At 27.8% G+C, this 26,994-nt stretch overlaps 1 protein-coding gene across 1 annotated transcript in view; it reads left to right on the top strand.

Moving 5' to 3' along the window:
* LOC107448394 (protocadherin-like wing polarity protein stan) overlaps window positions 1-26,994 on the top strand; it is a 102,581-nt gene that overhangs the window by 14,395 nt on the left and 61,192 nt on the right. The window contains exons 2-11 of the mRNA XM_043042940.3: window positions 1,334-1,533; window positions 4,889-5,038; window positions 7,427-7,601; window positions 9,121-9,246; window positions 10,860-11,061; window positions 17,585-17,783; window positions 19,334-19,443; window positions 22,326-22,490; window positions 23,034-23,188; window positions 24,406-24,572. Coding sequence (XP_042898874.2) covers window positions 1,334-1,533; window positions 4,889-5,038; window positions 7,427-7,601; window positions 9,121-9,246; window positions 10,860-11,061; window positions 17,585-17,783; window positions 19,334-19,443; window positions 22,326-22,490; window positions 23,034-23,188; window positions 24,406-24,572 — 1,649 coding nt within the window. The remainder of the gene's footprint in view (window positions 1-1,333; window positions 1,534-4,888; window positions 5,039-7,426; window positions 7,602-9,120; window positions 9,247-10,859; window positions 11,062-17,584; window positions 17,784-19,333; window positions 19,444-22,325; window positions 22,491-23,033; window positions 23,189-24,405; window positions 24,573-26,994) is intronic.

The following is a 26,994-nucleotide window of genomic DNA, read 5'->3' as shown; positions in this document are numbered from 1 at the left end:
TTTAATAAAGATTTCTGTGACGCTTATTCTTTATTAGCTAGGCTAATAAAGAATAAAACTTCCACCATAAGAAAGTTACGGAATGAATTTTTTCTTTTGTAATTATCTTGAATAATAGGGGAAAAAATTTCGTTAATTTACTATAAAAAAGCCTTTACTTGTAAAAGAATTTCTCAAAATCCAGTTACTTTTTTTAAAATTTTTACCATGAACATTAGAAATTAGTAATTTAGAAGCATATTGGTGGAGCTTGCTTCAGAGCCCAGATTGGTTATACTGCGCCAAATAGTATTAAGTAATTTAGGTAACATGATTAAACTGTGCTACAGACTAAGTACAATATGGAAAAAGTAAGATTACTAGGACGCCTCAGGGTCCTCGTAATCCTTCCGTGGGAACCGTGTTTATTTCTATCAGGAAAGTCCTCTGAGAAATGAAAGCATACAATTGGATATGGGCGATATGGCGATGATTCTAAACAATGAAATGATTAAATGATTCATAGATTTAAATCATTAATTTCATGCTTCCATTTTTTATTGAAATCAATTTATTCCGATTTGTTAATTCATTAATTAATCAAGTAATACTAATAAAATGTGTCGCTACATTTTGACAATGTTTCAAAGCATTAATTTAAATCAATGAAATCTTTTCATTAATTTTTTTATTATTGATGTGATTCAAAATGATCTACCATAATCGATTTAATTCAATGATTCGAATTTTTTTTTTATTGAAATCAATTTAATCCTCTTCGTTATAATTCACTTTTCTGAATAAACAGCATTGAATAGAATATGTCGCTTCATTTTGATTATGTTTAAAAGCAATAATACAAATCAATCAAATCTTTGAATTCATTTTTTTTAATTTGATTTTCTTTATATCAATTCGAAATGATCTTCATAAATTGATTCAAATTATTTTGATGATCTGACATAAAGAAATTATGAAAACATGATTGTAAGTGTGATTTAAATAACATGTATGATATTATTTTAAATCTTATTTATTTATAGTCCTTATTTAATCCTGTCCTTATTTAATCCTCTTCGTTATAATTCACTTTTTTGAATAAACAGCTTTGAATAGAATATGTCGCTTCATTTTGACTATGTTTAAAAGCAATAATTCAAATCAATCGAATCGTTAAATTCATTTTTTTAAATTTCATTTTTTATATCAATTCGAAATGATCTACAAAAAATTGATTCAAATAATTTTGATTATCTGATATAAAGAAATTATGAAAACATGATTGTAAGTGTGATTTAAATATGTAACATGTATGATATTACTTTAAATCTTCTGAATAAATCCCTCTTTTCAGACGGTATTAATGAAGTTTCAGCTCAATGTCAACTCGTAGTGCAACATGTAACAGATTCGATGTTATTTAACAGTGCAACACTTCGGCTCGAGCGAATGACTGCTGCAACATTTTTATCGCCAATTTTTGAAGATTTTGTTGAAGGTCTTTCAGCTATTATACCTTGTCCTAAGGAAAACCTATTTATCTTTAGCATTCAGGTAATTACTTTATACACTTTTCAAAAAATTAATTATTGGATTGTTTCTTTCCTCAGTATAGTTTCCATACTTTTTAAATGCTAGCAAATTGCATTAGCTTTAATAATGGTCTTAACATTTCTACCTTATCCGCGTTAAGACATTCTATTATAAGGTTACTGAAGTCAGATTTGCAAAATTCAATGAGTTTAATCTTATGTGTCGGTAGACGATATCTTAAGAACTATTATAATAAAACATTCGTAGTTTATATCTATTTATTTTCGGGATTTCTTATTGCTAATATAATGTAAATTTAGAAAAGTTTAAATTTAGATGCAAATGTTTTTATTGTTTTTGAAAATGAATTTTAACTGATGTCAATTCAAAATAGCAAAGTTTGAGCTGTGCAAATGAAAGGGATTAGAAGTTAAATATATAGGAAAAATGGGTAAAAAAATTGTAATTAAAATATATATATATACTTATCGGTGAATCATATGCTAGGAAATCAAACAATGTTACTTCAGTTATATATATTTAAAAATTATTTTTTTCTTCCCTTCATTTTTAGCTTAAGTAATTGTAAATATGATCCAATTTCTGAAGCTATTCACTTAAACTTGTTTTTCAGGAACTTATTTTCATTACGATAAAAATTCTGACATATTCTGTTGAACGAGCAAACAAATTTATTATTTAGGTTGAATCTGATTGCAGGACTTTCGAATATATTTTTCTAGAAAACGTCTTTTAAATAAGTAATGAATTTAATCAGTCGATCAACATTGTTCATTTACAAAGAATTTCTTCACGTTTTGTAGGAACAGATTGCAATAAAATACACCTTTTCTTTAAGATTTTCTATTAACTTTTTGATAAATCAAGTTAGCCCCCTCTATTCTTAAATTGTTACAAGCTTTACCGGCACAATTGTCAAACATTCTCGACAAAACATCAAACATAATTTAAGCATTTTTCTCACAATACTTCTCTATAATTATTTGTTGAATATATTATTTTGCAATCTTTTGTGTATGTATAACAACATTTTTTTAAAAAAAAACTTTTTATGCAATGTAGGTCAGGCATGAACATGAACTATTGCAATTTGCATTTACCTGATGTCTTCTTAAATCGTTTTTCTTTAGTACTTTATATTTTTGATGAAAATACAAAACTCGAATATATTAACATTATGTAATTCTTTGGTTTTAAACTTTGTAGTTTTTTTTAAATTCAATTTATTGTCTGATAACACGAAAAATCTTTTTGTCTTAACGAGAAGAAAAAATAAATATCGTTACTATTTTTAAGTCTAGTAATTTAATTGTAAAACCGTTAATGTTGCTGATAGTAAACAATTTTTAAAACTTATCATTGAATGTGATGAATATTATGATTTTGAAATATTTTAAATGAAATGGAATATTTCTGAAGAAAGGAAAACATAATGTAATTCTATATTACCATTATGTAATTCTTTGGTTTTAAACTATACAGTTTTCTTAATTCTATTAATTGTCTAATAACTCGAAAAATATTTTTATCTTAACGAGAAGAAAAAATAAATATCGTTTTCACCTTTAACAAATCTCTACGCTGAAATACTATAACTTTAAACTTTTTTAAGTCTAGTTATTTAATTGTGAAACCGTTAAGTTGCTAATAGCAAACAATTTTTGAAACTTGTCTTTGCACGTGATGAAAGTTATGAAATATTTTAAATGAAATGGAATTTTTCTGAAAAATAAAAATGCTGTATTTATTGAAAAAGAATTATGCAATTCAGATCACACACGAGCTTTGTATTATAATTTACAGTTATCCGATACATTCTTAAATCGTTCTTAATTGAATGAGTTTTTAATTTTAAATTGCTTTATATTTTAGTTTAAATTAAAATCGTAAATAAATATTATTATCTTTGATAAAAATAAATGCTTTTGTTTTAAATAATAAAATTTTTATTTCAAAACATTATTTGATAATACTAAAATCTTACTTTATTTTTTGTGGTATTGTTAGCAAACGTCATAACATGATAAATTTTATATTTTAGTATTAATTTGATATATTTCTGAAAAAAATGTTGTAAATACATTGCTGAAATTTTATGATCATTTAAAAAGGACACAATTTTGTTTTATCTATAATTACAATAGCTTAAAACCAAAGAAGTTTAGTTCATAAAATTACATAGGTACTCATAAGTTAAAGGGAGAGGAAAATACTGAAATATGCATTTAAGCATCTTTATTTAATTTTTCACAAATAAATCGATGATATTGTGAAGCATCTAAATTAGAGAGTCGTCTCAGTATGGGAGAGAAATATAGGATGTTCAGTGTGCAAAATATTAAAAAAAAAATGGACCACCTTAAATAACTTTTAATCAAATCATCGGATACGTTCTAGGATTCATTCTTATTGGTTTGAAGGGGTGACCTCACACACGCTAATTAATTAGTGCAGGCGATATTTTAAGTTATGAATTCCGACACAAAAGAGAACTTTCCTTGAATAAATATGTTACATCGCACAGATAAGCCGAAGCGTTTGTGATTTAAACCATTAAATGTTGGTATGTGCGTCGTATCTGAAGGGCGGCCTATACGGTTATTTTTTCTTTACTTTAAACTACTTGAGCTTGAAAACTCTATTTTGTTGAATTGATTGTCCTAAATTTCTCTGTAACTCACTACAGAAATTTCTCTGTAACTACTGTACTCTTTAGTTCACTACATCGAACCGTGATGGCTCAGGGGATTGCCTTTCAATGAGGTGAACCGGATTCGAATCCCAGCTATCGATACGAATTCCGACTTGCACCAACCACAGTGCTGACATAAAATATCCTCAGTGGTCAAATTCTCCTTGCTATCAGGCTAACCATGGAAAGTTTTCATGGTCTTCCTCTACATGTAACGCAGATGCAGGCTAGTTCCATCAAAAATGTCTTCCATGAAGGCAAATTTTAAATCTTATTAATTTATACGATATTTTATTTTTAGATAATTATAATTAAAATTAATTTCATAGTTAATAATTATACTAGTAAAATTATCATACCGAATATTTATGGAAATTCAAATTTCAATTTTAACCCCCCCCCCCAGAAACTTTTCCTGGTTGCGTCACAGGTATAAATTCTAAAAGGTATTGAGCATTATTTCTCTCAATCTAATTATTCCCCAAACCTTTTGTTTTTAAGGTATTATATGTTGTTGAATGCTACTCTATCTTCTAAAGCTTTTTAAGAAGAGAATAAAAAATTTAACCTAAAACCCAAAGAGCTGAGGAAAGGGCAGATATAGAAAAACGCTCAAAAAATCTTAACATTACTAGAAGAAATATAAGTTTTTCTATTTTACAGGAAGATACTTCTTCCGAGGAAGGGGTTTTAAATGTGAGTTTTTCTGCAAAACCTGCAGAAGCACAACAAGATACATATTTTTCTTCTCAGTATTTACAAGAAAGAGTCTATCTTGGACGAGCTATACTTGCCAGATTGACGCATGTTCATGTAAGTGTACTGCTATTTTTGTTTAATTGTCTCACTCATTTTAGTTTAAAAATTTTGCTCCCTATAAAATAAATAACTAAAATAATAATAATAATAATATTTATAAGTTAAATTTTTGTAAAAAAAAACTCAATTTGGCTTAATAATTAATGTTGCACTAATGTGCTATTAGTGTTGTCTGGGATTCATCTTTATAAGCATTAAGAATGATCTAAAAAGAATACTTGTGGGCACGCTCACTACACTACTACGATTTTGATCCGAGTCATAGTAGATGACTCCTTATTTTTTCTTCTCTGAAGTCACCGGGGGAACCGAACTACAAAATATTTGGAGAAAGGGCATCCATCACAATACATTTTATCTTAAAAAGAGAATATTTCTCCTTTTAAAAGTGTACCCTTCAAAAATTCTTCCTTTGAAAAACGGAGTTGATGACATCATTGATCAGCGCTCTGTCTGTACTAGGAAAGGAAAACGTTTTGTTAATAAATGTTATATGAACTTATTACTTATTTAAATAAAAATAGATATATAATAAGCATTTCCTAATAATTTATTTATTCTCTTTTTTTAAATCCTAGTTTGTGCTCCAACCAGTCATGTTGCAAATTGTGAATACAGAAAAATCGATTCATTTCTAAATTTATTTTTGTTATTTTTCAACTAAAGTTTTTTTTTATTTCAGTGTGACTAAAATTGATAACACACACTGTGAAAATGCTAACTCGTATTGTAAATTGTATTGAAATGTCTGATTTAAACTAACTTTTTCTTTCTTCGTATTATTATATTTTAAATATTTTTTTTATTTCAATGTGATCCCAAGATATTTCTGAACCATTGAATAACATAACGTAACAAGCATCATAAAACATATTTTTTTTAATAGAATAAGTCATTGCTATTAATTTATTGATATTTTCAACGCACAGTGATCCTTAATATCTGGGTTTGTAATATAGACTTTACGATTCGTAATTTACGCGATTAAAGCGTTTGTAATTTATGCAATTGCGTTTACGATATTGCGTTTGTAATTTATGCTATTATGTAATTTATGTAAATTATGTAATTTACAAACTACGTCTGAGGCATCATAATGTACAAGTTATATGTCTTGCTTCATATTTACGTTAAAAAAAATTTTAATAAGGTAAATCATTGCTATTAAATTATTGATATATTTAACACGTAGCAATTTTTATTATCTGGGTTTGCAATGTACACCTCACGATGCGTAATTTAAGAGATTAAAAATCTCATATCACCTTCATAATTTATGCGATTTACAAACAACATCACGAGCTTCACGATGTGCTAATTATATGTCGCGATGATTCATTTTCACGGAATTAACATCATAAATTACATTAGAAATTCATTTTTTTCTAATAATATCTTAGAAACTGAATGGAATCAACTGCTTATATGGTTAGAATTTTTCAATTGAATGAAGATTTCATATGCATGTGGGGAGGAACTATTTAATATAATGTTGCAGTTTCAATTGCTCATGTATAGACATGCCAGTGATAGAAGGAGGGATTTATAAATTTACACCTCAAATTAATGTTTTTAAATATAATTTTGAAGCAATAATTTTTTAAAAATATTAAATATATTTTCTATCTTCATTTTTTTACTATATATATGTATTTTTTACTGTGTTACAGTGTTTAGTTTCATTTTGTATTTGTTAACAATTTTAAAGCTATAAATCCTTGATAAACAATTTTTTTTTGTGATAACGGAGCCCTGATTTGCCTGTTAACTGGGGAATAAACCCTTGTCCACAACATGTTTCAATGGGGACTTTTATCTTCATTGTTATAAGTAATATATTTTGTGATATTCTCTTTGAATAATTTCGAAGACAAAAATTATTGTCATGCTTTTTTCAGCAGTAGTTTGTGACTGATGAAATATTTCGTCGCACACTTGTTAACAGGCAAAAAAAAATATTTATCTCTTAATTTTTGCTTTATAAAATTATGAGTAGGTTTTTAAAAAAATAAAAGGAAATTTCACAAAAAGTCTGGACCAACCTTTTGATATACTATATAGATTTTAACTATTCTTTGTATGAACTTTCACAAAAAAAGTTAAGGAAGTAAAAATTTCTTTGATAATTTTATATAAAAGGGAATTACTGTAATGTGCAATTAAATGTATTAGAATAAATTTTCTTTTCATTTTATTTTGCAAAACAGAGTTTTTTGAGTAAAACAAATGACTTTCTTACGAAATTGCAATTTTTTTTTTTGTATATCATTGACATAATACAATTTCATTATAAATTTTTCTATGGTAAGTTTTAACAGAATTTTTCTTTAAATAAAAAATGCTGTGTCACAAAAATTATGATTTTTTTTTTTTTAATTTCAGGTTTTACCATTTGAAGATAATTTATGTGTGCGTGAACCATGCATAAATTTTGCCCAATGCCTATCTGTTCTTAAGTTTGGAAACGCATCAAATTTCTTTGTATCTGATATGTATTTTTTTAGATCAATTATTCCTGTAAATACTTTTGCTTGTCGTTGCCCACCTGGATTCACAGGTATTAATTTTCATATTCAGAGTAATCATGCTCTTTTTTTAAACGCTTAGGAAATAACGTATGAATGACGGGCTATTTTTTATAACTTTTATATAATGTAATAGTTAAATTGCTAGAATGAGTTTTGTCCATCTCCATTCTATGCCTTCTACTTCTTTTCTGAAACTTTGCTTCTTAAAAACGAGAAGTGTTTGTGATAAAATATTTTAATATTTAAAAAGTTACTCTATCTTCAAATTGTTTGGACTTATAAAATATGCAAAAATTAAAAATGATTTATTGATTTTAATAGTTTGCAACTAGATGAAAAATTGGCCAAATTATCATTTAAAAATAATAATAAGCATATAATTTATTTGTTCTTTGTTAAGTCCAATCAATTTTTTTCATCAAGGTAATATATATGCATTATAAAATTAAAGTTATTTTTCTCAAATTTAAAACACTAAAACCTAAATCTGTGATTGAATTTTTTTTTCTGGCAACAAATAGAGAGCGCCTTTTTGATGGCTCTATTTAGTGGTTTTTGGTATCATAAATTTTAATCACAGTTTTTTTAAAATTGAAAACACTTAGTTCTAAATTTTTAAAAGTTAGAAAGTTATTCTAATAGTGTTTGAAAATATAAACTATGAAAAATTGAGAATTATTAATTAATTTTAATTACCATATAACCCGGCGTATAAATCGACTTTTCAAACTCCTCAAATTTTAAAAAAATTCAAGGGGTCGACTTATACACTGGTAATAAGTCGGAAATTTGTGAATCATGAAACATTGAAGTGCTGTAAACAATGATATAGAACAATGTACTCTTTTCAAAAACTATTTTTACTATGTTATATATAATTAATTTCGCATTTTCTTCTATCATATTTTCTTTACATATTATAAAGATTTTTTTTTCTTGAAAAGAAAATTAATATAAAGAAAAGTTAAAATAATTTATTCAAGATTATTTTAAAAAAATAACACAGTGAAAAATTTTGAAACATAAAAAGCTGCAAATTTTAAGATTCCAGAACATCATCTCTGTCAGATTTAATAACGCTAGCAGTGTCTTCATAAGGATCCCAATCAGGAACAGATTCTAATCCACCCTCATCTGCTGAGTCCTTTAAAAAATATTCTTCCCCTCACTCAAATAACTTTTTTGTCTATATTTGTTTTGGCTGTTTTTTATGCACATTTTTACTTAAAATGAATATGAAATTTTAAATTTGGAAATTTTTTTAAATGCTGAAGACAAAAATTGGATATTTTTATTCAAAATAAATCAAAATTTGTTAATATTAAAACGTAATGTTTTCAGTTATTAGAAATTAAAATTCACCATCTTTTTAAAAAAACTGTTTTAAATTAATATCTTTTTTAAATATCTTACAAATGTTTCGTTCATAAATTTCGCGACTTACTAAAGGTAGCAAAAAATGTTTAGAAAATTACATGCATGTTCACAAAGTTTCAAAAATATATTCTTTATCTCCTTTGGAAACATAGTTGAAAATTTTTATTTCAGGTATGAATTATAATTTTGAATGTGATACTGAAATCAATCTTTGTTATTCAAATCCTTGTTTAAATGGAGGAACCTGTGAAAGAAGTGAAGGTGGATATTATTGTTTCTGTAAACAAAATTACACAGGTAAAAGTAGTTTCTATTTTTACTATGTTTTAGTATATTTCCATTCATTTTTATTTAATAAATAAAATTTATAGTTTATTATTTTTATTTGAATAATTGGAAACTTTTTTTTTTCTTTTTGCGTTTGAGTTGTGTTTTTATTTTATTTTATTTTATTTATTTATTTTTTTTTCTTGTCAGGATTATGGGTTGAGTTGTAATTATATATGATATAACAAGAATGCTGAAGGCTTCTGGGCCCTCTTTATAGTTGGGAGGCTTAGAATATATTACTTTTAAAAAAATGATTTCTTTTATTTCCAATAAAAATTATGTTTTATTTAAATAAAATTTTAATTTATTAAAAGTTTGTTCCCCGCTATTTCATAAAATTTCAGAAAGGAGATTCTGATGAAAAACCTGATGAATTGAAAGAAATTAAAAAAAATATTTTTGTAACATTGGTAGAAATGTAGAAATGGTAGAAAAAGTTTAATAATTTTTATATTTAAGCTTATATAAATTAATTATATTTTTTATTGTTTATTTTATGAGCCTCATTAACCTTACAAATTTGAATTTTGTATTAAAATAACCTATGTTGTAATTTTTTAAATTCATTAACAAAGTGATTTTAAGAAGAATACTGAGAAAAACCTTCCATTATATTGTCATCTATATGGAAAAATTTCCTCCAAAAAAACACTTAGGAGAGACTTAAAAATCTTAATTACAAGATTTTTTAATTTGAAGTTAATTTCCTTCATTCAAATTTATTTTCAAAATTTGTTAAATTGTTAAAAATTTGTTGACTTGTCCATCTTCTTGAACATAGCAGCTATCTTTAAACTAATGTGTTGTCATTCCTGTAATGAGAAAAAAAAATGTTTTTTTTTTTTTTGAAAGTTGAGAAGATTGACAAAGTATATTTTTGGTAGGTTGATTCTTTATTTACATCACACTAGAGCTGCACAGGGGCTCCTAAACTTTGATACATAGAAAGCTTTTCCGCTAGTCATGATCTAGGGTTTGAGTACAATAGACTTCTAGTCAATGTACCTTGCTCCTTGGAGCTGCTCCACCTCGAAGTCTATCTATCTATGATGTATAAATACCTTTTTATTTCAGACTATTGGATTATTATTTATGTCCAAAATATGAAGAAGCACAGAATAAAAATATCCTACAGTGTACATAAAATTCTACAAACTAAAATTTTTCATTTTTCGATGTAATAGCTAATAATAACTAAACAGTTAAGTTTGATTAATTTAATTTTTCTATAATGAAAATACTTCATTACTTATTTTCTGTTGTTAACTTTCTTCTGAGATACATATTTCTAAGAGAAATTTAATTTTCTGCCTTTATTTAAAGCTTGGATCTCAGGAGGTCAAAAAGTAGGAAATAATTTAGTAAAATTTGCTACGCCAAAAAATGAGGGCTGCATCACTTCTGCAGTAACTTTCTATTATCTCTTAATTAACTACCCTTATAATTTTCGAAAGTTATGTGACCTACGATTTTGATTTTAGATGTGAAAAAAATTTTTTCCTTAGTTTATGTGAAAAAGTTTTTTAATTTTTTATTTAATAATAATTACTTTTTATAACTTTTTCCTTTATAATTTATAGGAGAAAGATGTGAAGTAAACTTGACCAACAGTACTTGTTATCTAGAGCTTTGTAGAGGAGGAGCACATTGTTCAAATAACTTCATAAGCTGTAAAAACTGCTCAGTTGAAACTTGTGAACTAAGAGCTCGAAGTTTTGAGAAAGGAACTTATCTTACTTTTCCAGCTTTGCGACAAAGACATAGACTTTCTATCACTTTAAAGTATGCTATTCTGAAATTATAGGACAGTTTTGAATATAAACTCATTTAACTGAAGACATTTTTATTTACACATCATGAAATGAAATTAAAGAAAGTAATATTTTAAGCTTTGATATTTAGAATTTCTTTTAAATTATTCAGTGTAAGATAACTATATTTTTATATTCTGTGTAGCTATTCACTGGAGCTGGCCAATATATAAGGAAATGTCTATGTTTTTTAATCTACTATAACAATATTAAAAATATATTCTCCCTATGAGGAATAAGATAAATATCAAAAATATCCACACAGGATTATATAAAAAAATACCAAAAATACTGACACTCTGTAAATACCACCACTAGATAACAATGCTTTGTTATCTAGTAGTAACTAAATAACAATGCTTTGTTATTATATCCTGACTTAGTGAATAAAACTCACTTCTGTGATTAATAAATGAGACTTTTATTCCACACCATGTTTCACCGTTCATGGATATTGGTGACTGAGCTTTGCTTTGCTTGGCCCTATTACTTTTGTTGGGAGTGGTGGCACAATAAATGTATTGGCAGATTCATCTGTTACAAAATTTTTAGATCAAAGCAAAGAAATTGGTCATTTCTATATGAATCTTTGAAAAATGAGCTATCGGGAAAATATATTAGTTTTTCTTTGAATCCGACTCTCCCTTAAAAAAGTAATAAAAAGGAACATTTGTCGGAAAGTTACATTAAATCAGTAATGTATATAAATCAGTAATGCATGAACAGTCATCAAATATTTATTTTAGATAGTTTTCTATATATGGGAGTCACCATTCAAGATCTTTAAGTGAGGAAAAATATCTTTTAACTTGCAAAGATTGTTAATTAAAAGCTATCCTTAGAATTCTTCTAAAATTTTTCGAAATTACGGCTAATTATTTGAGGGGAAAAAAACTTGCTATCATGGATACTTAAAATATGCTAATCGATTTAAATTTGTCATTGAATATACCTATCTATATTAAATTTTTGCATACAAATATCTATCTATACACAAATATCTCAGAATAATGTAAATTGATTAATAGCTACAAGCTTTTGGTAAAAGAAATTTAAATATTAATTTTAGTTCAATATTATTGTGTAAAGACTGATATTTACTATAAAATATTATTCCAGCTTTCAAAGCTGATTCAAAAAGCTGTAACTTGTAACTTTATTATGTTACTATTTGATTGAGGTATATATCTCAATCAAATAGTAACATAATAAAGTTACAAGTTATCTGGAAACTAATACTTCATAAGATAATTATAAAAAAATAAATAAATAAAGAATAAAAATTCATTCAAAAGTTTAATGGAGTTTTATAAAAAGTAATACAGATAGAAGAATTGTTTTTTTTTTTTTAGTTTCATAAGAGAATTTTTTTAAAACTAAAAGTGCATTTACATGTCATCTTCATTTTTTTAAAAATATCATTTCTCGAATAAGCATTTTTGTAGTAATACTCTTCTAATAGGATTCTTGAAATCTAATAGGATTCTTAAATCTCTAATAGGATTCTTAAAAGTATTTTTAAAAAAATGACTTTTTTTTTCTTTTGGGCAAGTTAACATTGTTTGAAATAAAAAAATATATAAATTAGTTATACTGTAAAGATTGCGATACATTGTAAAATATCGATTTTTTCTGACAATATATCAAGACATCGAAAATTCCGATATCGCTCAGCCCTATTATTCACATGGCGAAATGTTATTACTAATAACTATAATTAATTAATTAACTTATGCAATGTGTGCTCTTGAAAATTAGTTTTTTTACTTTCACCCCTATAAGTAGGTGGTGACAAAGAAATATTTACTTTAAATAAAGTATTTTTTATTTAATAGCACACAGTGATTTTCATGCTTTGCTGGTTGATCATTAAAAATGTGTTTTTTTTTATCAAATGATTTACATTCTGAGAATTACAAAATACCAGTCATCATATTTTTAGTGGGAGAAGGGGGCATGGTTTTTTTTCCCTTCAGAAAACTGTTTGTTTATTTTAAATTTTATTATTAAGTATTATTTTAAGTTGAGAGTGATAATTTTGAAATTAATATTCAACTGATGCTTTCTGAAAAGGAACCAAAAGTGAAAACTTTATGTGATGCTCAACTTTTAATTGAGGAACTGAGACATTTTATCAATCTAGAAATTATGAAATTGTTGTAAAAATGCTAAATAATTTAAAAATGCACCCTGAATTTAGAATAAGTCACAGCCACTTAAGAAACAAACTTCTATCACATCTTTCTTTTCAACTAGATAAATATAAAACAAATGTATGTATATATATCAAATTTCTTTATCTATTCCTTTTAATTGTAAATAATATGTAATTTTGTTAAGTTTAAATAAATACCAATGTAAACAGTTATAATAGATTTTTATATCATTGCAATTCTTTTAAAAACAATTTATGTCATTCTCTTTCATTATTAGAGTATCCTTCTTATTAATGGACTATTTTCATAAATAAACAATTCTCGTGAACAAACAGTCTTTTTAATCCAGAAGTGTCCATTTCACTATATTTAAAGTAAATATATATATATTTATGAAACGAAAAATAATGACAGTTATAATGATAGTATAATAAAAGTTTTCTGAAAGGAAAGTGGGCCAGCTCTCACTCTACACCTCTGCCAGTCATTTTAATATATCTTTTACTTTATAGATTAAAACAAAACTATATTGATTTGATCATGGTGCATGGGCGGATTGTAAATTTGTGGAGCCCTGGGCTGAAACTACATAGGGGCCCTAATAGCCATTTTGTCAAAATACTGTTTTCTATAGTGATGTAGATAAGTATATAGAAAAAAATAGGACAATAAAATAATTTTTTTAATTTTTTTTTATTTGTGTATACAAACAACAACTGTACAACATTATTGCAAAAGAAATTGGAAGGTTACGAGTAGTTATGTTATATAAATTATAAAGCAACCTTTCTGCATCTTGTGCTGCAAATTCCTTTATTTGCTCATCACATTGTAAGTCCTTCGTTAAATCACAATTTATGGAAAGAACTGATGAATGATTTAGTCGATGGCTCAACATTGTTGTCCTATATTTGTTTTCTATCTATGACATCCTGGAGAAAGAGCGCTCCGCTTACAGCTAGTGATTGGCAAAGTTAAAAAAAATCTTTAAGATAGTATAGAAATTTGGGAAAACATCAACAAGTTTCTTTTCATAAATTAGCATAAAAATTTCACTGCAAGAGGTGTACGACTCTGGCTTAGACTGAAGTAAATAAGATTTTAACTGAATGCTCTCATTCACGAAATGCTCGTCTAGGTCATCTGGATAATAATCAACAATATTACGCACATTTTCCAGATCTATGTTTTCCATATTTTTGTCCTGCAAATCCATTAAAAATTTGAATTTCTTGCTAAACATCTCTTAGACTTGGCTCCTTTTATTTAAATCCATAATCAGCTTATCCAACGCACTGTTTAGGGCGTCTCTTTTAAATTTTTCTGCGCCGTATACTGAGAATTTATCTGTAGACTTATCTGAAAATTTTGGAGTAATGCGTCTCTTGTTTACGTCATTGTAGTCTATTCCCACACTAGTACTTAATTTTTTAGCTTTTTCTTCGTATTCCTTTAGATTCTGATCTGATTGGTACCTTATGTTGTTCACGAAGTCTTTTAATGACACAATTAACTTGTTGCCTTCACAAATATCTAAACCAGGGCTCTGTATTTTTTTATTAACTAAATTAATTTCTCCTCAAAAAAATAATCAAAATTGCAGCATCGAGTTTCGCCATTTTATTGAATAAATTTCGTGCCTCTTTCCGGAAATCAACTTTCTCATCCTCATTTTCACTGAAACTTTCGAAAATTTTCATAATGTCATCATAATTATTTTTCAAAGCTTTGACAGCATCATAGTGACAAGAACATTTGATCTACCTTAAACTTTTTAACGTAAATTTAGTAGAAAAGAAAATGCATATTTTCTGCACTACTCCAAAAAAGTTCACAATTTCAGTTGCAACCTTAACAGATTCTTCACCAACTAGGTTAAGGGAATGCGCAGCACATGGCACATAATCCGCGGATTTATTTTTTTGTTTTAGTAGTGCTTGTACACCATTGTAGTGACCCGCCATATTAGCAGCGTTGTCATAAGATTGTCCCCTACAATTATCCAGTAGTAGTCCATTTGTTTCTAAAAAGTCTTGTAGAATATTAAATAAATGTAAGCCAGTATGACTACTAATTTTAATGAAGGATACACATTTTTCATACACTTTTCCCCAAAAACAGTATCGTAATACAATAGCAAGTTGATCAATATGAGATAGATCTGGAGTAGAATCCATCACAAATGAATAATACTTTGTGTCGTCGTTATTTATTTGAGTTATAATTTGTTTCATTATCTGTCGGCCCATAATCTCAATTATTTCCTCATATACTGTTTTTGATAAATACGATATTATCGGTTTTGGTCGCAGCTCTCGCTGTTCAATGTGTTCACGAATGAAAGGATCAAACTCTGCCAATAGCTCCAGAGCACCCATAAAATTACCATTATGTGGAGAACCAAATACTTCCTCGGAACCTCAAAATGCTAAGCCCCTTATACTTAAACATTTGACCACTGCAATAACCCGCTTTAGGACATTGTGATAATATTCTGTTTCCTTTTTTAATTGCATCTGAAGCTGCTTGTCTAGAACAGATTTATTTTCTATTCGTGTCAACCACACCAACATTGATTTCTTATGTTCATTAGAATTTTAATGATTTTCTAAACAAGTTCCTACGTGTTTCCAATCAGAAAATCCGGTTGTGTATTGAGAAGGGATTTTAGAAAAAGGTTTGCAAGTCAAACAAAAAACAGAACCAACTCTTGTTGAATAACATAACCAAGATCTTTCCAGTGATTGACCACTTTTCATTTTCTTAATGAAATACCTATTTGAAAATGTTCTGTTTTGTTCTTTGTATTTCTTTATTGAAGCTGAATATATATTTTTCGGATCTTTATTTTGAAGGTCAGTCATTTCATGTGAGAGGATGTCATTAATAAAATCATTATTTAGCAATTCTGGTCACAAGCCCATGTCAACATATTTCTCAAACTCAAACTTAATATTCTCTAAATTTCTTTCCGCCTCGGTATTACCGTCCTCTTGCTGAACACTAATATAGTTTTCAGTGGGATCAGAGGGTTGCTGGTAGTCAAGACTTTGCACATTTTTATCACTTATATTTTTTTCCTGGTGTTGTGATTTTCTGCTCCCTTCAAATAGATTCTCTTTGGATAAAATCCCTTCCTTTTCACTTGTTAATAAATTTGTAGCTATTTCATTCTCGTTTTTATGTTCTAATTTGAAAAAAGTTTCAATTTTTGCACATTTCTTTCTTTCTTTTTCTCAATCTATCTGTAATTTCCGTTTCTCAGCTCTACTTTTATATTTTCTACCAGATATAGTATTGTAAAATAAGACTGATATTTTTCTAAAAATAAACAATGAACTTGATAATTTTCTGGTAGTAAACAGGGAATAAGATAATCGATGTAATATTGTTCTTCACGTCGCATTTTAATACTTTGTAATGAGTGCAGTAATTCACAAATTATAGTTAAAAATTGATTAAAAAGTTCATTTAGTATTGAAAAAATACATTAAAAACAAAAAAAGAAATGATTTATAATTCTTTTTACTTACCAACTAAGAGCAGGAAATCTTTTCTTATGCTGATTATGTACTTTCAATTATAAGTAAAATAAGAGAAAAGTCCGGTCTTTATAACTTTTAAGTTATCATTTATTAGTAAACTAAACAAGTTTGTCACTTTGAACAGAAGTGCGAAAAAAAAAATTACGTCGGGCGTTAAGCGGCGGCGCCGAGAAGTCCCCCGTAATAGACGCAAAAAAATACACTGAAAGAAGAGAATACTAAAAGAATTTCCCGTTCCGTTCGATAGACGTGCACATGCATGGGTTGATTGATCTCAGGGTTGCCAACCTTATAATAGTTTTTTTTAATATTAGATATTTCTTTTAATTCAAAATATCCCCTATTGTTTTCAGAGGGGACTGGGGCCCTTTGTATCCACTGGGCCCTGGGCTGCAGCCCAAAAAGCCCTTAAGTAGATCCGCCCCTGTCATGGTGTGTTGAGGGTTAAGACAAAAATGCTGTAAACCCAGATGTATAGGTTGCAAACTAAATGTAAATTATCTATATTAAAAAATTTTTTTAAAAAAATCACAGCTTCTACAATCATGATTTGTCCGATTTTATAAATTATTTATTTGTAACCTCTAATGTGTACAGTTTTTAAATTAATTTTTTAACAGGAGTTCCAAAAATTATATTTTAAGAAACCTTGCTTTATTATGATAATATGTTAGATGTTATTTGTTGATTTACGCCAAAAAATCAGTCTAATATTAAATTATTGATTAAAATGAAATTGATGTGTTGAGAATTTAAAAAAATATGTTGATTTTAATTTTATGTTTATTTTAAGGTTTGCCACTCAAGAAAGACATGCTCTTTTATTGTATAATGGCCGTTATAATGACAAACATGATTTCATTTCATTAGAAATTGTTAATGCACATTTATTATTTTCATTCTCACTTGGTGAACAAGTTTCCAAAGTATCCATTAAATATGGAGTGAGTGATGGGCAATGGCACACAGTTCAAATGACTTATTTTAATCGAGTAAGTATCGATAACATTTAATTCTTACAAAAATGTTTTTTAAATGTTTATAAACTTATACTGTTTCATTGGTCATAAATAGTGTTGTAATAAACCAGCTTTTTAGGAGAAATAATTTTGAGTAATTTTTTATCTTGCACCACTTAGCTCATAAATTCCAAATCAATATTTTATCACTTAAATTAGTATTTTGTTGTTTTCTGTTGTTGTTTGTTGCAGGATAAAAAAAAAATTCAAAGTTACATTTGTATTTCAGTGTTCCTTTCCTAATATTTTGTAAAAACAAAATTATATTTTTAATAAAAATTTTAACCATTATGAATAAGTTTTTATTATTTATACTTGTTTTATATTTATTTGAATTACTTTATTTTGTACATATGGTTAAATTTGTGTGTATGGCGATTTTTATACCTATAAGATTATAAAGTTCTATAAACTTTTATCCTTTTTGTAACTATTGTACTATTTATTTTATTTACTGAAGTAATTTTAAAAAATAGAAATGAATAAAAAATTTTAAGTAAATATTTCAATTTAAACAGTATTTTTTTTTTAATCTCTTTTTAGACTAGTTTTTATAATTCTCTCTTAATATTTTATTTTACAAGTTTTCGCTTAAATCTTAAATCCCTTACCTCTTAGTTTAATATTTTTAGATTATGTCTTAGTGACAAAAGTGTACTTTCATTCTAATCCTTTTTTAACCTTTAACAATTAGAAAATTTAAGTATAATGTTTTTTCCCATTATATTTTAGTGAAATATGTTTTTACTGTTTTGTAAAAACTAATTTTTACCTAATATAATTCTGGTAATTAAAAGTTAAGTATATAGTTGTAGAAGATTCAGTGTCAATTTATCACGCAAAATTCATCATGGTGATAATTCCTCATAAGCACAACTGGTCATAATGACAATTAGTTTTAGGCACAACTCCTTTATTATTACAACTTATTAGTTTCAAAAATGTTCTTCAATTAAAAATAGAGCTTTATGCTCATTTAATACTATTTTTTTAAAAAACTTTCAATGAATTTTTATTTCAATTATTGGCAAGGATTATAGCATAGAAGCTTATTTATTTCATTTGAATTGTATAATTGATATTTTTATATTTTACCATAAATTTTGCAGCAAATGTAAAACCAGGATAATAAACTTGAATTATAAGCTCATATATATGAAATCAAATCATGCATTTAAAAATGAATAAACCATCAAGTCAAGATTTTTGTCAGTTATTAATTTATATTTTTACTGAATTAGGAACAAAATAAGATTTACAGGCAGTTGAAACCCACAAAAATATAATTATTTTCCTAAAATGTAATAATACTAGGAAAAAAAGTATGAGAAAAAAAGTATAAGAAAATAACTAATTAATAATATTTACTGCTTATTTCCTGGGTTTATTTCTTCATTTCAAAATTTCTAGTAATTTTTAAATTTTTTTTTTGTAGATATATCTTTACCTGTGCTATAAGTAAAATGTCATGTTAAGCGCTTTCTTCTTGTTACATATTTTGCGAAACATATTTTTCATTTCAGAGTGCTACTTTAAGTGTTGACAACTGTGATGTTGGTCTTTCTTTGAAGCACGGAAAACAACTAGGAAATTATTTCTGTGCCAATACTACGAAAATAAAACTGGAGAGAAGGTAATTATATTCATAACTTTAATATACAGAGTGTTTTGTAAGGACCACCTTTAATATATATTTTTAGAATTTTTATATACTGTACGTAACTTAGTGAAAACTAATAAATAAGAAGATAAGTGTTAATCCACTATGGTTTATAAAAAGTAAGTGTAGGCTATAAAAACTAGGACACAATAAAGTTTCACTATACGCCACTAAAATTGGGGTTGCTTATTTTGCATGAAATATTAATAGCGTAATCAAAGAGGCAGGGAATATCATTAATCTGCAGTCAATTTTTTATTCTTTTTTATTTGAATGATAGAGGCAAAAGTTAATCACCTTGTCTGTTAAAAAAAAGACATTTCCCTACATTTAATGTAACAATTTTTAAATAAACTCATGTTTGTGAAAATTGCAACACCATAAAGGACATACGCGAGTGAGCTGAAATTTTTAGGAAATGCAAAGTGAAGCATGATATGCAAATGATTAGAATTTCAAACCCATATGTTCAGACCGTATATTCAGACCCATGCCTATGCTGAGTAGCGCCTTCTGAACGGCGGATAGATCCGAATAAATAGATGGCTGTAGCGAGGCGTGTATGGTTATCGGTGGTTATCTGCTAGTGGTAAACGTTAGCTCAGTCGTTACTTATACCTCTTCGACGAAAGAGAGCGAGACTTCAACAACTTACGGAGTTTGAACGGGGGAGAATCATTGGCCTTCGTGAAGCTGGATTGTCTTATCGCGCAGTAGCCGCTCGTGTGCAGCGTAACAGCAGCACAGTGATGCGGGTTTGGAAGCAGTGGACGGACGAGTGTCGGACAACTCGGAAATCCGGAAGTGGACCCCGAAATGTCACATCAGCTAGCGATGATAGACCCCTGGTCCGCATGGTGCTGATGGACCGTACGGCTCCCTCTAGACAACTGGCAGCACAGTGGTCAATTTCTACAAGTGTTTCATTGTGTGCTTCATCAATTCGTAGACGTCTGCTGCAGCATGGACTGCGCTCAAGGACTCCTTTATACAGGATCCCCCTCATGCTAAACCATTGCCGACTGCGGCTACAATGGGCCAATCAGCATAGGGACTGGCGTGCTGATTGACAGCGTGTCGTGTTTTCTGACGAATCCCGTTTTAATTTGTGGTACCATGATGGCCAGATTCGTGTCAGACGCTATGCTGGTGAACGCCACCTTCCGGAGTGCATTATCGAACGCCACAGTGGACGAACACCCGGAGTTACGGTCTGGGGTGTCATAGCATATCACAGACGATCTCAATTGCTATGAATTGCGGATAATTTGAACAGCAACTGGTACATCATTGAAGTTCTGCAGCCCCAAGCTGTTCCCTTCTTCAAGCCTTGCCAGACGCTGTATTTCAACAGGACAATGTCCGCCCTCATATTGCTAGGACTGTTCAATCCATCCTTGCATCGTGGCAGGTACAGCTTCTTCCTTGTCATGCGTATATGTCGATGATTGAACTTTCTTTGGTCGGCGTCTCGCTCGTGATCCTTGTCCTGTTGCTTCTACAGATGAACTTTGGGTACGTATACAAACAATATGGAATGGTCTTCCTCAGACAGACATTCAAAATTTGCTTGACTCCATGCCACGTCGTGTAGCAACACTTATTGCGGCGCGTGGTGGTTACACAAAATACTGATTTCGATTTCTTGTTATTGTTTGTTCGCTTGGTATTGTTGAAAGTTTGATCATTTATTTGTACCACTACCACTCAACCGTGTATTAAATTTCATTCAATTATGACGATTCCTTCATGGTGTTGCAATTTTCACAGACATGAATTTAGTTTTAGCTTTTTTCGATATAAATATTTAATTTGTTAGTTAAAAATATACTTTTAACCAAAAGTTAAAAAGTGTATTATTAATTTTTTTAAGCATAACACTTTCCTTTAAATTTCATGATTGAATTTTGTAGCTTCAATAAATTTTCTAAAATATTTTAATCTTCCTGGAATAAATATTAAAATGTATGCTATTTCTTATCCTCTCAGTCATGTAGCACACTGTCATGTAAAGTGCAAGTTATTTTATAACCAGAAGATAATGAGTTAAGTATTTAGATAAATTCACTTTCACAGATCGCTTTTCTACTATTCTATATTCCATATACCATCCTATATTTGCATTGATGTAGGGCAAAATCACCTCTGGAAATATCTTTAGTCCAACAGCGAGGGGGTTATATCTAGCTTATTCTGGAAAAATTTCCATCAGCCTTGTGGTCAATGCATGTTAGGTGCCTTATACAATTCAAACAACTATTACTTAAATTTGTACACTGATTGCTTTCTTACAACATTATGTTCATTTAAGATTATTATGTTTAGATTCCCTACCTTAAGTTATGTGACTTTATTTAGATTTCAATGAATACCAATAAAATTTGTAATTGCATACTCAATTCAAGAAGAGATAATTATTCAAAGTTGTGGTATGATTTATAATGTAAGATGCCATTTTACTTCAAATAGTTAAAAAGTTCTTTTTCAGATAGAATTTCCCTTCTACCATTTCATATTCAATCAAGAGTAAGAGACTCTTTTTATTCAATAAATTTAGAATCGATTAAGTTTGTACAGTTTAATTAACCTTACAAAACTATTCAAAATTCCAATTTCACTAAATAAAGAATAAGTATAAGTTTTTTGTTGAAAAAAGGCATTTTTGTGTCAAAATAAGCATATTTGACAACAGTTAACTGTTATGCAGAGTACATTACTTTCTTTCAAGATATTTTTAGAGCACTTTACAGGGGGAAAACCTGGCCAACAATTCAAAAGTTTTTTTATAAAGTTTTCTGCTTTACCCTTTTGTGTGTGCTAGGAACCTGGTAAAATTTACTGGTTCTCTTTTTTAGGTGTTCAGATTTGAAGCAAACTTGCTATAGATTTCTTGATTTAACTGGACCTTTGCAAATTGGAGGATTACCCTCCTTATTAAGTGATTTTCAAGTACAAAACAAAAACTTTAATGGATGTATAAAGGATTTGTATGTGGATAATCAACTAGTAAACTTAAATAGGTAAGAAAATTGTTTTGCTAGCGTTCAAAGGAGCTAGAGCTTAATTTAAAAAATATTGGTAATGAATCTTTATTCATTTCTTTAGTTCACTAAACCAATCATTTTAGTAGAAAAATGTTTTTAACTTTTTTATAAGAACTTAACATTTAATTTATTATATTCATTTTTAATATATTGCTCTTTAACTTTTACTCATGCATGAAGAGTTTGGGGAAGAAAATTGTTAGAGACATGCTTAAAAATAATTTTAGTTTTAAAAATGTGTTATATTTAGCTGTATTTATAGGACTTAATTTTTCTGTCTCTTCATTAAATGAGATGATTTTCATTGGTAAAATGTGTATATTTTTTCAAGATGATGTCCCTAAATTGACTAAAATGCTACCTAGAATCTTCTACTACTTTGCTCAGCAATTATTTTTTACGAAATTTTGTGTACTTTATTCACTATGATAAGCTATTTCTGAAGTTTAGAATGCCATCATTTCATCATTGTTTATATTATCATTTGAGTATATATTATTTCATTTCACCATTTATCAGTTTTGTGGCCAATAATGGAACAACTGTGGGATGTCCTCAAAAAATGGGATATTGTCATTCTTCTCCCTGCAAAAATGGAGGAACTTGTGTCGAAGGTTGGGGATCTTATTACTGTACTTGTCCTACTGGATTTGTAGAAAAGGATTGTAGTGAAGGTAAGGCCATCATTTAATTTCTCGGTAATGGATGAATATAATTTTTCCTTGTTTCTTTCTTCTCTAAAATGTTCTATAAGTTCTAATCTTTTCAGCAACAAAGTAGCATCTTTTTATTATATTTATTTAAGAAGTGAGAGCAAATTTTAACAAATGAACTTAATAGACACATTTTTTGTTATTCAGTCAGCAAAATCATTGTGTGTACAAATTACAAAGTTTTTATTAGCTAGTTTTAATCTGAGTAGATTGAAGAACAGATTAGTTAACACAAGCTATAATTGAAGTTTCAAAATACATTAGAATTGTACTTTTTAAACATAAATATATTTTTTAGACAAAAAAAAAAGAGTATGTTCTAAATATGAGTATGATAATATAGAATTTGTCATAATATACAAAAATCTGCTGCAAGTTTGCTATTTTTATGTACAAAGTTACATCAAATATATATATACACATATATTTACTATAACTTTAGAACTATTTGTACAAGTCAAAATATTTTTATTCTAATATATAAGTTCTGTAAACTCAACGCCAATTTCATGAAAAGCATTTAATTTATAATAATTAATGATATTATATAGTCTAATAATGATTTCAGCTTTATTAATGATATTATATTATTAATGTTTTGAATTTTGAAATATAAAATTTTTAAATCATATTTAACTATGTATTTGTGAAAATCCAAAATTTTAATGAAGCTGTGTGAATATTTCTAGGGAAATAAATGTTTAAAATTATATGCATTCAAATTTCAGCTTTAGGTGTATATTAGCTTGTAAAATTTAAATACTTTATAATTAAGACATTTTTTGATGATTATTACATTACATATTTAAAAAAATGGTTTCTTAAAGATATTTTTCTACAAAATTATATTTGGGTAAATGTGTTTCATGATGGCTCAGTAGTTAAAGTCATAGAACAATTGTGAAGGACTGGAGTTGGATCCTCAGAAGTGCCTAGAAGCCCACCCAGCATCAGATTGATGCATACCAGTCTTCCGGGAAGCACTTGTAGCATTGTGTGTGTAAAATGTTGACCACATTGTCATACTCATGAAATTGTGAAGCCTTAACTAAAGAATTTAATTTTAAGTTTCCAGTGTTTATATATTTAAACTTTTAACTTTTTAAGTAGTTATGTACAGTTGATTTTAATCAATATTGTTCAATGCAACTTATAGGTAATTTTTTGCGTCATTGCAGGTGTAGCAATTGTTAGGCATTTTATTGGAGATGGTTTTATGGTTTTCCTCCCACATTTGTACCCAATACAGCTGCCATGGATACAAAAAGTATCATTTAGGACACATCATGATGATGGTTTATTGCTACAAATTAAGCTAGGTCACAACAGCCTAATTATAATAGATGTAAGTAATGTACAGTGTGCCAAAGAAAGAAAAAAAACGGAATACCTTGAATAACTTTTGATTTAATGATCGTATCTTCATGTTATAAGACTCTATCCTATTGGTTTAAGGGGGTGACCTCAAATATGGTAATTAATTAGTGCAGACGATATTTTACAAAAACATACTTTCTCCGAATGAACATACCCTTTTTCTACAGATTCGTATTTCTGACCACCAAAATACCAAAATATAGGGGGCAGCCGCAATCTGGGAAATATGCTTCCCATAATTTGGCCAGGAGAGTGATCTAATGCTTGGACCCCTTAATGTTAATTTTACTTTTTGCGTACTTCATCATATCTTGAAAACTTTTTCAGCGAATTGAAAAAATTATGCACACAATTATAAAATTCGTTTATCCAAAGATAATTCCATGCAAAAAGTAAATTTTAGTAAGTATTTATTATTTTTATTATTTTATTTAATAATAGTTGAAAAATTTTTGAAATGTAAGGTATAAAATTTTTACGTCATTTTAAAGTATCTAATTTTACATGGCAAAATACAAAATTTGAGCAAAATCAGTTGAGTAGTTCTTGAGAAATCAAATTTTAACGAAGTCGTTTATTTAAAATTTGATTTCTCAGGTCTCCGGTTTTCCTCAAATTTTGTATTTTGCCATGTAAAATTATGTACTTTTAAATGATGTAAAAACTTTGTATCTTACAATTTAAAATTCTTTCGACTATTATTAAATAAAATAATAAAAAATAATAAATATTTACTACAATTTACTTTTTTCATAGAATTATCTTTGGGTAAATGAATTTTATAATTGTGTGCAAAAAATTTTTCAATTTTGCTTAAAAAGTTCTTGAGATTTGGCGAAGTATGCAAGGAGTAAAATTAAAATTAAAGGGTTCAAACTTTGGATTGCTCTCCTGACCAAATTGTGGGGACCACATTTCTCAGATTCCTGCTACTCCCTATATTTTGGGGGTCAGAAATACGAATACATTGAAAATAGGTATGTTTATTTGGAGAAAGTATGTTTTTGTGTCTAATTTCATCTTTTAAAATATCGTATGCACTAGTTAATTAGCATATTTGAGGTCACCCTCTCGAACCATTAAGATTGAGTTCCAAAATGTGAAAATCTGATCATTAGATCGAAAGTTATTCAGGTTTTTTTTTTTTTTTGGAGCACTGTAGAAACTTTTGTCAAAAAATATTGCAATTAGAATTCTGATATGAGTTTTTAAAATCAAAGTAGATACTTATTGATTTGGTTTATTAAAATAATGCCAAACACATTTCTTTATAAAAATTTAATTAAGAGGTTTAAAGAAAGAGTAAAAAAAATTCTAACAAGAGAAAAATATATTTGAACACTTTATGCTGTAAAAAAATAGCAATTGGTCTCTTAAACAGTGATTTACTGTAATATGTAATCTATTTAAATTTTATTTAAAGTATTTTCTCTCAAGAACTTCACATTATGACTTGATTTGTTTTGTGTTTCTTTTCATCGTGTTCTTGCACTGATTAATAAACTTTGAATAAACTAGAAAAGAGTTTAAATTCACTGTTGTGTTATCACTTTCGAAGCAAGATTTGCACATTTTATGTGCCAAAATTGCTAATACATTTTAACTATACGTTTTCATTCAAAATTTATCCCAAAGTCGTGTGCAAACAATTTTAAAAAACGTTTTTCTGAATAATAGTGATTTTAAAAATGTTAAAGGTTTGATGATAATAAGCAGGTTAAGTTAATATACATTTCTTCACTCATGGAAAAACTCAGTAATTGGTTGATTTGAGATAGGAAAAATTTTAAAAATTTATATTATTCAGAGTTTTAATGATCAAATTCAAATATTTTTTTAAAAAATAACATTATTTTTAAAAGTATTGATCATGAAATTTTTTTTATCATAAAATTTCTTTTTTATTTATAAAATTTTTCAGTCACTTACATTGGTTGAAAATCTTGTTTTTAGGGTCCTAATGTTTTGCTGGAATATAATATGAAAATAGTTAAAGATATTGAATAAATTTCATTATGCTTTTTATATTTTTGGTGTTATTCATTTCTTTGTAAAGATATATCTTCGTTCTTGGAATATATTTTATATAATTTCATATATTTTTTAAATAGAGACATATATCCATGTGTTGCAAGCATGTGTGTGTTACTGTGAATAACCAAAATTGATGGTTGTTAACTTCCACTGGTGATTGTTGACAATCACATAGTCCCTTTGGTAAATGTCTGAAATATATACTAGGTCTAGTTAAGTGCCACTGCCTGGTATACATTTACCTCATATGCCCCACATCAATGTTTTCTTAAGTTTCAGTGTCATTGCTGGGTATACATTTTCCCAGTATGCCCTACATCAATATTTTTTTAAGGTCAAGTGCCACTGCCCAGTGT

The sequence above is a fragment of the Parasteatoda tepidariorum genome, chromosome 11, assembly GCF_982258835.1.
Source record: "Parasteatoda tepidariorum strain Cologne lab strain chromosome 11, Ptep-v5.0, whole genome shotgun sequence".
Taxonomy (NCBI): domain Eukaryota; kingdom Metazoa; phylum Arthropoda; class Arachnida; order Araneae; family Theridiidae; genus Parasteatoda; species Parasteatoda tepidariorum.
This window is presented reverse-complemented; position numbering and strand designations above follow the sequence as displayed.